The sequence below is a fragment of the Malurus melanocephalus genome, unplaced genomic scaffold (assembly GCF_030028575.1).
Source record: "Malurus melanocephalus ecotype Western Australia unplaced genomic scaffold, MMel_1.1 scaffold_440, whole genome shotgun sequence".
Lineage (NCBI taxonomy): Eukaryota > Metazoa > Chordata > Aves > Passeriformes > Maluridae > Malurus > Malurus melanocephalus.
In genome coordinates, this window is record NW_026623672.1 from 45,835 (window position 1) to 57,554 (window position 11,720).

The following is an 11,720-nucleotide window of genomic DNA, read 5'->3' on the forward strand; positions in this document are numbered from 1 at the left end:
TCTTTTTAAGAAAAGAAAAAAAAAATGTAAAAAAACACCTTACCCCCCCTCCCCTTGCCCCGGGTTGGTTTTTTTGTTTTGTTTTTAATAAACACTGAAAAAAACCTGGAACCCTTCCACTTTCATTCACTTCCCCCCACAAATTCCTTCACGTGTAAATTGAGGCAGCAACTTGGGGGTGTCCCCAGGTGCCACTGTGGGTGGTAGGAACCCCTGTGGGTGATGGAGACATGGCTGGTGTGTCTCTTGTGTGACCCTGGGGTCCCAAGTGGGGTGGTGGGAGTGATGTCACCCTCCCAGGAGCCTGTGATGACAGGGGGAGGACCCTCTACACCTCCAGGTGGCCCACAAATCCCAGTGCTTGGGGGGACACAGGGTTCCAAAGAAGGTGAGGTGGGAAAGGGGACAGGAAGGGACATCCCCATGGTGGGAGATCCCTGGAGATGGTTCCAGGGGGTGACACATCCCTGAAGCTGATGGCCCTGGTGAGGGACACATGAGGAGTGRTCCCTGGATGTGGCATCTGTACTGAGATGTTCCAAGAGCTAGTTGCTGTGGTAGTGACATGGCCACGGTGCACTGTCCCCAAGCACTRATCGCTACAGTGGTGTGTCCCCAAAGCTGCTAACCACAACGRTGAGGGATCCCCAGAACTGGTGTCCACAGTGGTGACACATCCTTGCAGCTGGTAGCCATGAGATGGTACCCACTGTGACCTGTCCCTGAGGCTGGTGGCTACATACAGTGACCCCAGAGCTGTGGCAATAAGGTGGCCCTGCAGGTGGGGACAGGTTCCTGGAGGGTCCACAGGGTGGTGGCCATAGTGGGCTCTCCCTGGGGTTGGTGGCCACGCTAAGGTCTCACCAGAATCCATGGCCATGGGGAGGTGTCCCAGGCCACAGTGAGATGTCCCCAGCAGTGATGGCCACAGTGGGCTGTCCCCAGAGTTGGTTGGTGTCCCTAGCAGTGGGTCMCTCATGCCCCCCACCAGGACCAGAACCCGCCACCTTCACCCTAAGACATCAGTGACCCCCAGGTCTGTGGCACTGCCACCCCTCCCTGGGGAAACTGGGAACAAGCCACCAGCTGGGGGGGACCCATGGTTTCACCCTCCCCTCCTCCAGCCCCAYGAGGATCAGTCCGCTACCTCTGTCCCCAAACCACCCCACAGGGTATCCCCTCCCMCCCAAACACTCCCTCCCATTTCATTAATTCCTGTTAATTCCTGGTTTGGTCTTTGTTCTCTTTTATTCTCTTTTTTTGGAAAGGGGCTGGGCTGGGGGGGGTTTCACTCCTTTTCCACACTGTGAGGCTGTGCCCCCCCCACTTCTCCAGGAACCACAATGCAGAACGTGGGGGGGTGGCGACAACAGAGTGGGAGGCAACTTTTTGTCTATTTTCTCCTCTTTTCTCTTTTTTTTTTTTCCTTTTTTTCCCCTTTTTTAATAAGGTATCAACTAGCTCTAGGGAGGCCTGACCTGGCTGGGCAGCAAGAAAAATTAAAAAGCCCCAAAATTTGGGGTAAAGGGGAGAAAAAAGGGGGGGGGGGTCTAAGTGTATAAGAGGCATATTTACACAGTATTAACATGCTGACAAAAAAGGTTACAATATTGATATCGTACAACATCGAGGGGGGAAATAATGGGGGGTAAAAAATAAGGGGATGGGGGGGTAAAAATAATGGGGGGGGGTAAAAATAAGAGGGGTTAAAAATTAATAAAAGGTAAATAAAACACCCTGAAAAAAACAACAAAAAAATCCCAAATAAACAATGAGTTAAGGCTTAAAAAGTGTATAAAAAATAACACAGTTAATATCCAAAATGAACCAAAAAGTACAGAATATAGATGAGTTTGGGGGGAATGCCCCTCCAGCTCTATACAGGGGGTATGTACAGGCAGGCACAAGGCAAAGCAGGGGGACCCCCTACCCCCCTAAACTGGGGCTGTGGAATGGGGGATCCGGCCCTGGGGGTACGCGGCTCTGCCCACAGCTTCACCCTCGAAAGGGACCCCAAAAGAACACAAAAACCCCAAGATTGTTAAAAGTCAACCCCAAATGGAGGTGCTTGGGCCCAGAGTCTGTGGGGGGGGAGGCAGACGGACTTACCCCCTCCCCCAAGCTGCATTTTGCTCCATCCACGGTTCATTTTTGGGGTGATTTTCTGGTTTTTAGCAGCACCAAGTTCTCGGCCAATAAATATATATATATATATTTGTATCCAAAAATGGGGGGGTGGGGTCTGGCGGGGGGTGGAGACACACCCACCCCCACTGCCCCTCCCCCAAAAAAACCAAACCGCAGAGATTCAAAGTGCTCTGAAACCGTCTTTGGATGTCACCAAACCTGCGGGAGCCGGGCGGGAGCACAGCCCAGGCATGGCCCGCGGCACTGGGGGGGTGCGTTCTTTTCCTCTTCCTCCTCCTCTTCATCCTCCTCCTTGTGCTGGGGGGGTCCTGTCCCCCTCTCCGCTTAGATGAGGGAAATCCGTACAGGAATGCCAGGCGACTCCGTCCGCTGTGGCGAGTGCTGGCTCACCAGGTGCTCTACCACCGTGTGTTTCGACATGTGCTTCATCAGATAGGTCTCCTGTGGGGGGCACAGGGGTGAGCGGGGGCCTGGGGGGGTGCTGGGGGTGGTTTTTGGGGCATTGCCCATGCTCACCGAGGTGTAGGCACGGCCACACATGCTGCAGCAATAGGCCTTGGCGTGCTTGATGGCGTGTGCAGACAGGTGGATCTGCAGTGAGGCCGAGTCCGTGTACGCCCGGTAGCAGTTGGGGCACTTGTAGGGCTTGTCCTTGTTGTGCTGGCGCTGGTGGGACTGGGGAGGACAGAGAGAGTCAGGGGGGGCTATGGGGACCCTGAGCCCCCCGCCCCAGTTCCCCCCACACTGACCTGAAGGTTGGAGAGCTGGGTGAAGGCCTTCTCACAGCCAGGGTGTGGGCACTTGTAGGGTCTGTCGCCGGTGTGGATTCTGGGGACACACACATCAGGTCRCTGTCACCCCCACTTCCACCACCAAGGGTAGTGCTGGTCCCACCCACAGGGTCACATCGGAGTGGAGGAGGTCACAGTGGGCACAGCAACATCGGTGTCCCAGGAAGAGATGGGAAGAGGGGGGGGGACACATAGGGCTGAGAGATGGGTGTTGGGAGAGGATGGAAGTGTGGGAAACTGTGAAGGTGGTTGGGATAATGAATGTGGAGATGACTTGGCATGCATGGACAGATGACCATGGTGGGGTCAGAGAAGGGAACAGATCAGGATGGGAAGGAGAGATGAGCAAGGTGGGGATGAAGTGGCCGGAACAAGCACAGTGGAGATGGCTSAGCATGATGGGGTCAATAAAGGTGATGGACATGATGAGCATGGTGGAGATCRTGAATGCAGCTGGGAAGAAGGTGGTGAAGACAACAGAGGTGCTGGCATCTATGAAGGTGGTGGAGATAATGAGCACAGTAGGGACAGTGAAGGCTGAAGGGTCAGATTGGCATGCTGGGGATGATAAAGGTGGTAGAGATGATGAGTGTGGTGGAGACCACGGGAGTGCTGAAAATGATGAGTGTGATGGGGATGATACAGCCAATGGGGACAGCCATTGGGGAATGGGGATGGGGAATGGGGATGGGGAATGGATGAGCATGGTGGGGGTGATGAGTGTGATGGAGACTATGAAAGTGCTGGAGATGATGAGGATGCTGGGCATGACGGGAATGATGACAAAGGGGATGAAGATGGCAGCAGGGCCAACAAGCAGAGCAGGGTCATAAAGGATGTGCCTGCCAGCTGCCCCCCTCCCTGACCAGCGGGAATGAGGGTCCCAAGCCCCTCAACAGGGACCTCACCGGGTGTGCTGCTGGAGGTGGGACAGCTGCCGGAAGGACTTCTCGCAGTAGGAGCAGTGGTAGGGTTTGACGCCCAGGTGGATGCGCAGGTGCTGGGCCAGGTAGGAGGCGTTGGCGAAGGACTTGGAGCAGTGGGGGCACTTGTGGGGCTTGGCCTCTGTGTGTGACTTGGAGTGGATCTGCATCTCCGACTTGGTGAAGAACGTCAAGGGGCAGACCTTACACCTGGAGGGTGTGGGGGAGAACCCCGCAGGGACCGGGCTGGGGTGGGGGGGGCTCCCCGCCATCGCCCTGGCCCCCACAGCAGGTGGGGGTGTGCCTACCTGTACGTCTTCCCCTCTTTGGCCGTCTCCCCTGAGGCCAGGATGGGGTAGGGCACCACCAGCACTGGCGGTCCCGAGGGATTTTCCGCCTTGATCTTTTTCCGGCCCCGCTCGGTCTTGGGCGCTCCCAGCAAGCCATGGCCCTGGATTGTCTTGATGGAGTCGAGGAGGGGGGGGCTGGTGATTCCTGAGATTAGGGTGGGTGAGGAGGCGATGAGGCGGCTCTGGCTGGTGGAGGTGGGGGTCGAGGGAGTGGTGGTCCCCGTTCCTGGGCTGGATTCCGAGGTGCTGACGGCGGGCGCACGAGACGCCAGCCCCAACCCTAGTGGGCAACGTGACAGGCTGTAAGTTTTGAAAGGACCTACATCCCGCTCTGCCCCTCAGACTGGTGGGACCAGCAGTGGTACCTGTGACGGTGCTAGTGGCCGGCCGGGCATGCAGGGCCACATCGGGCTGGGGCACGGCCTGGGGGTGCAGCCCTGGCACCTGCTGCAGCTTTGGCAGGGACATGATGGACTGACTGCTCTCAGCAGGTGAGGGGGGGACCAGGAGGGGCTGCTGGGAGGCCACCGAGGTYGGGGGGAGGTGAGGGGGACGGATCTTCTCTGCCATCAACTGCTCCTTGATTTTGTTGATCAGGACCAGGTTGTCCAGCTGAGGGGAAAAAGTCAGAGAGGTGGACGAGGGCAGAGGAACTGGGACCCTCAGGACACCCAGCCTCCTCCTGGGTCATCTCCACATCCATCCATCCTCCCTCCTCCCAAAATCCCAGTGTAGGGGTCCTACCTGGCTGGGCATGGTGGGGGGGGGCGGCCAGAAGTAGGGGTTGTTGAAGCGAGGCTCCGCCATCCTGGGGAGAGAAGGGGGCAGTTATGGGGCACCACTGGCCTCCACACAGCCCACCCCATCCTCCCACCTTGAATCCCCAAAACCAAATATCACCCCACCAAGAAGCAAGACCCAGACTCTGAGCAAAGGCAGGGAACAGGCAGGGAAGGGCTGGGAAATCCCCCGAGCACCTGCCCAGATTAAAACTCTTGTAGGATCAGGGGGACACCAAGCACCTGCCTGCCTCCAAGACCCCAAAACACTGGTGAGTACACTAGAACACAATCTGGCAAAGAAGGAAGCTGAAATTTGGGGAAAACTCACAAATCTCCCAAGCTCTGGAAATATTTCTCCCATCCAGGAGGGATTAGAGGTGGCTGGGATGCTGCCATAGGAGAGGGCAAGCACAGCGGCACATTAAACCCAACACCAATCCCAGCTGAATCCTGCCACAAGATCTCCTCCAAAGCCAAGTAAAGCACCTGTGACACCCAGGAGCGGCACGGCAGGAACACCCRGCATCAGCGGGGCTGAGAGATTTATGGAGACTCTTATAGGTGTTGAGGAAATCAATTCTAAATCCATCTTTGGGTAATGGGAAACAGCTGGAAGGGAGCAGCAAGGAGATGATCCTGGCAGAATGGCCCAGCATGACCAGGAATCAGCATCCTACAGATCCCATTATGGGGGCACAAGGGTAAGCGTTTACAGGACATTGATGGGATATGTGGGAGGGGACCCCCAGGAGCTCTGGCTCCAAACAAACCAGGCCATGACCAGGATCTCAGGAGAAACTAGAGTGACGCCTTCAGCAAAGTGCAGTCCCAGAAGCTTTGTGGGWGGCAGGATTTGGGGGCAACAAGCCTTCCTCCTCCTCCTCCTCATACTTGCTGTCACAGGTTTCAAACATATCCTGAACTCCCCAYACGCAGGTTTGCAACACCCAGAGAAAGAAGATCCTGGTCCTACCGGGATGTAGCATCCCAACAGCTACCCCAGCATGAAGGAGCTGTGGGACGGACCATCCCCATTTTGGGGATAAAACCGAGGCACGAATGAGGGAACCACCCGCTCCTTGCACTACGGAGCAGCCTAGCACAGGACGAGGTGTGTTCCAGGGTATGGAGGAATGGGAGCAATTTCCCACRGCAGACCTGAACACCACAGCCTGTCCACCACCCAGACACTGGCTTTGGGAATTCCTCTTCCCAGTCTGGAACCACTCTAGGTCACCTCCAAGCTGCTCAAGCACCAAAATTTTGGGGGTTTGAACTGAAAACAGGGCCAGATCCCAGAGGCATGACCAGAGCCAAAGTCCTGCTCCGTGCCACAGAACAGGAATTCACCAGGGATGTTAAATGCACCTTCCCATGCACAGATGCAGCCACTGCCAGCTATTTTGTATAATTATGTATGTACCCACAGGCTGCCCACGGTATGCATTTATCCACGGGCTACGTGTGTGTGTGTGTGTGTGTGTGTGTGTGTGTATACACATATATATAAGATCTCTTGGGATGATGGGCACGGGATGAGGGACTCTGGTGCCAACATGAGGGACTGGACACTGGGAACCAGGGCGAAAAGCAGAGCTGACAGCACAGAATTCCTCATGATGGAGGCACGCAGGGAGCAGGAGCTCAGGCAGGAGGCCTCTGAGCCCCCCCAGCATGACCAAGCACCCCGGCACCAATCCCCTGCCCCAGAGCGGCCGTGGGAAAACAGGAAACCAGAGCTATGATTAGAAAAGGGTTTTTTGGAGCTACTCCCCCMTCTCAGCAGGTGCCCCATGACCTTTGTCCTTCCCATCCGTCCATCTGTCCCATCCTTCTCCCTGTCCCAATAGTGCACCAGGTTCCAATGGAGCCAGCAGCAGTACCCAGACAGATCAAAACCACCGGCGTGACCCACAAACCATCACCGGGACACGGCACCAAGCCCTACTACACCAGTGCCAGGATCCTTCCTACAAAGCTGGAGGGGGCTGGAAAGGCACAAAGGGTATTTTGGAGAGAAAAGCATAAATATCTCGTATTTCTCTGCCCCCACCCAAGGAGGGCTTACTAAAGAAATGAGAAATTATTTGTAAAACCACCACACTTGGAGCTGGATGAACAAGAGGGAAGAAATGGTCGGCGCTGCCAAAACAATGATAAAAATCCCTGTTCCTATCCCAGTTTAATGCTACAAATTGTGCGGTGTTTCGTCGGGAGCGACATCCCCTTCTCCGGGGCTGGGGGAGGGAGTAGGAGGGGGGAGAAAGCAGATGGAAAGAAAAAATATATATAAAAACTCCCTTTTTCTCTATTCTCAGCTAACTATGAAAAATGGAAGCTGACATGCAGCAAAGGTGGAGAAAAAAGAAAATCCATTAAAATGGAAATTATGAAGGGTAGGGAATGCTGCAGTGTTTCTCTCCCTGGCTCTGCAGGGCATAGGGAGGTGGTTGGGCTCTCAGTGCCCCAGAGTTTTTGGCTGGGCAAAGGAAACCCCCCCTTGGGTAGCATCTCCAGTGGCATGGGGTCCTGTGGTCCAAACCATGGTGGAAAGAACCCCTGACACCCTCTGCAGGCACTGCATTTGAGTGCCAAAGTGTTGCTGAAAGTTACCCCCAGGGACAAGGTGAGTGCCCAAGGCATGGTGGAGACCCAAACAGCCCGGCCAGAGGAGAGGGATGTGGCAAGAGCAAGCAGGAAGATGCACAGAGCCCCAAAACCATGGGCTGAACCCCGAATTCCCCAGAACGGCGCAGTACCCGGCATCACCGCTCAACTGGGCCAAGGCGGGAAGCAGCAGCACCCTAAAGAGATCAAAAGCCTCCTCGCCTCTGCACCCACAGTGAGGGAAGAGCAGGAGAAGCCGGCAAGCCAGGGCTGGGGGTGGCGAGGGGAGAGCAGGGGCGGCGGCAGCGAGGGGGCGGCGGTGCCGGGGCCGTCAGGGTCAGCAGTGGTTGGTACTCACAGGGTGGCCTCTGGAGCCAGGTGGGCGCAGCTGCCTGGGGAGACGTGTCGCTGAGGCTCCAGATTGATGGGAGGTAGATGATGGCACGGGTGGACACGAGCTCACTAGAGCCTTCCAACTTCCTACCCAACTGCTGCTAAGTCAAGCTACAGTTCTCTAGGGAACGCCTCTACCTTGGCAGCCCTCTCTGTCTCGCCTTCGCTGAAATAAAAAGAAACAAGAGATTTCTTTTCACGGCACTGCCGAGAGAAAAGGGGCAGATCCCAGGGACTAGCAACAGACCACCGACCTGGTACAGCTGGAAAGCGAGGAGGTCTGGGAGGCAAGGGGAGGGATTTGTGGTGACCGGAGCAGCACTTGGTGGCTAAATGTGTCCTCAAGTGAGTGAAACACCGCGTTTGGTGTCCCCATGTACCCCAGCAAGAGCATCAGGGCAGAGCTCCCACCCCCCGAGCCCAGTGGCGAGCACAGGAAAGCCGGCGGTGGCCAGAGACGGCGCGGTGGGCGAGAGTCAAGCAGCGGGGATAGATGCCCCCTGCACATCCCCYCACCCAAATCCCAGCACACCCTTCCCGACACAGTGTAGACCAGGGCTGGTAATCCTGGCCTGGGCACATCCCTGGGCCAAGGAACCCAGCTCTGCCTTGTGCCATGCCTCAGTTTTGCCCCAAAACACGAGGCCATGGCCCCTGTCCCCGCTTAAGAACAGGTTTCCCTGGGGTTCACCTGGAGCAGGAGGAGTTTTGGAGGGAAAGCGAGTGCCCATCCACAAAAYCTGCATCCCAAAGCCACCAGGGTGGGAAACAGCATCCAGCACCATCCTCGGGGTACACACATCCCTCCCTGCTCTGACTGTCCTCATCCAGGAGTGATTCACCCCAACAGAGAGGGGGCAGAAGGCAGGCAAGGCCGGGAAGCAGGAACGCTGGGCAAGCCCSCTGTGGCTTGGGGAGGAGGTGGCCAGCGTGCCACAAGAATTCACCCAAGATGGAACCAATTAAACCCCGGCTTCCGCCCCCCGAAGGGCCCTGGGCTGGGGCTTCTCCTTCTGAATCTCCAGCAAAACCAACCCAAAATGAGCTCCCAGCCTGGACCGAGGATCCCCGTGTGGGAAAAAGGGWGCATGGGGCAGGGTGAGGAGCCAAGCACCAGCAGCAAGCAGGAGGGGAGGCAAAGCCACWCTGGGGACCCCCACAGGGTCCCCAACTCGGGGGTGAAAGAGGSGGGGACCACGGTGGCAACACTCCCAAAAGATGGGGGCCAATGCAGCATGACCCCAAATCCAGTTTGGGTCCTGTGACCCAACAGAGGGGACACGGGGACAGCCTGCAGCAAGACCCAGCACCCATGGGGTGACGCATCAGACACAGGGTACACATTCCCCCCAAACCCTACASCACTCCCTGGCCTGGGGTGTCCTGCTCCCCCAGACCCCAAATACACCCACCCCSCAAAAGAGACCAGCCAGGCACCCTGCAAGGCAAAGGCAGCACAGCAAACCAGCCTGGGGGCAACTGCCCACCCCCAGCAGCACAGGGGGGGTCACCCATGGGCGACAGCACACAGGGAAACAGAGGCACAGGCAGGGGATTGCCCTGAGGAGGGAGCGAGCGCACCAGATCCAACATGCACTTGTCATGACATCGTGCCCAATGACCGAAAATCCAGATTTTTAAGGGAAAAAGCAGAAGGTGGGGGAAGCTGAGGGTGAACATTATTCTGTGTATAAAGGCACATTTCTTAAACGAGAAATATCAAGTGGTCACACATACACTGGGAGCAGGGTCCCCTCCCCGGGTAGGGGGCARGCAGGGAGTCCCTCACACCCCCCAAATCCTCCAAAAAATACCATACTCTCACTTACACATAAATATATATATCCACACATAATACCTGGATCCTGGTGTGCATATATATATTATTTTTATAAGCAYACATATAATTACGTGCATGCACAACATTAAGTTAGATGCTATTTTAGGATGTAAACATATAAAAGCATGGATTTTTTTTTTTCCCCTGTGAAACCCTCGATCCAGCCATCATGCCCACCTCTGCGAGTACTGGCGTTGCTTCCCCTTATCCGCGTCCATCTCCAGCTCTAGCTGAGACCGAGTGCTGCACGTGGGGCGTTTTTCTACGGGGGGACAAGGAGGAGGACAACTTCACACACCCCGAACCCCCCGCCAGCCCCCGGCGCGCAAGATCCCACAGCGGAGGAACAAAAGTGAAGCAGCTCCGACCTACCCGACCTGTGGGAACGTGGGATTTTGCCTGAAAATAGAGAGAAAACAACAAAAAAAAATAGGAAAAAAAAAATAAAATAAAAAAAAAGTGGGTTTTTTTTATAGCCCTGCTCACTCCCAAGTTGTTCGGAAAGCCGAGGGATCGGGAGCTCGCTGAAAAATTGGGGTGAAATCCATCCCCTCGCCCTGGACCCTCCGCCTCTCGGCAAATTGCACACCGGGAGGGACTTAAAAAACTTTTTTACCTCTCTGCTAAAATATCACTTTATAATCTCAAAGGCCTCGGGCTCAAAGCCGCTTTCACCCGCTCCATCCTTCCCAGCTTAAAAAACCTGGCTGCTATCCGATGGACTGTGGGCTTGGGGGGAAAAAATAACCCAACAAGGAGCATCCTCCAACCTTGAAGGGAGAAAAAGAAATCAAAATCATCAAATTTATCATTCCTGGGTTCAAATCCATCATTGTAGCCATGCCAGTTCTGAGCTCCCCCCCCCCGGCCCCCCGAACGTGGCCAGGAGATTATAGATATATAAATAGTATATAGCTAAATATATGTTGGAGAGGGACAGACAGACCTCTGGGACACGGCCACAGAAATTTGGGTCCCTCGCTAAAGCTGCCGCATTCCTGCCAAAAACGCCATGAAAAAATACCTTCCCCCCCCCTCCCCTTAGACCTTCCAGCCAGCGAGACCACTTTTCTAGACAAAACCGGTTAATGCGGAAAACAGCGAGGAAAAGAAGGAAAAGAGAAAGGAGAAAACGTAAAATGGTGAAAATTATAATAATGGTGATTATGGTGATGGTAATGATAATATACAGCCCCTGTACTGCTTCTGCCACCCCCTGTAAGCAAAAAAAGTTTAAAAAAGGCATGAATGCATCAAAAAAAGCAAACACCCCCCCCAAACATGCAACATCCACAAAAATAGGTACGTTTGGCTGCAATTAACTTTTCCATTAGACCATCCAGAGGGAGAGAAAAAGGGAAAATCCTGGTAAACGGGTATTTTCCTCGATGTCCCCACCCCCCTTTCCCCCTTTTTTTCTCCTTCTTTTCCTTCTTCTTCCTGCTTGGAGGGGGGTGGTGGAATAATGATGATAATAATGAAAAAAAGAGGTGGAAAAAGGCGAAGTTTGGTTAAGTGAAGTTGAAATCCTCAACCTGGGAGGGGATTTGCGGGGCGGATTGCCAGACAAAAAGGCCGGGGGATGGGGATGGAAGGGGGGAGTTTGGGGAAGGGGGGGTGGCCCGGCTGGGTGCTCCCCCCACCCCCCATCCTCCATCCGCCGCCTCTCCCACATTCTCAGACGTTTTTATTAAAATTCGCAGACAAAAGGCAAACAAAAATGGCAGCCCCGGCTTATTTTTAAAACGCTAGGACGGGGACGCCATGTTCTGCAGGGCTGAGGGGAGGGGGAAGGGGGTGAGGGGGGAAAAAAAGGAGGGAATTTTTTTTTTTAAATTGATTTAGATGGAAAATGAATAAAAAGCAGCACAGGGGGTGGGGGGGAG

General features: G+C 55.0%; 1 protein-coding gene across 1 annotated transcript; it reads right to left on the bottom strand.

Moving 5' to 3' along the window:
* Positions 1-1,209: 1,209 nt before the first annotated feature.
* ZNF362 (zinc finger protein 362) lies at positions 1,210-11,386 on the bottom strand. Its single transcript, XM_057380197.1, is given in 11 exon segments — positions 1,210-2,589; positions 2,665-2,823; positions 2,898-2,976; positions 3,848-4,072; positions 4,171-4,492; positions 4,578-4,824; positions 4,957-5,020; positions 10,012-10,096; positions 10,207-10,233; positions 10,605-10,640; positions 10,643-11,386. Coding segments are annotated over 11 exon segments (1,395 nt in total). The 5' UTR covers positions 10,677-11,386; the 3' UTR covers positions 1,210-2,472.
* Between the last annotated feature and the right edge of the window lie 334 nt (positions 11,387-11,720).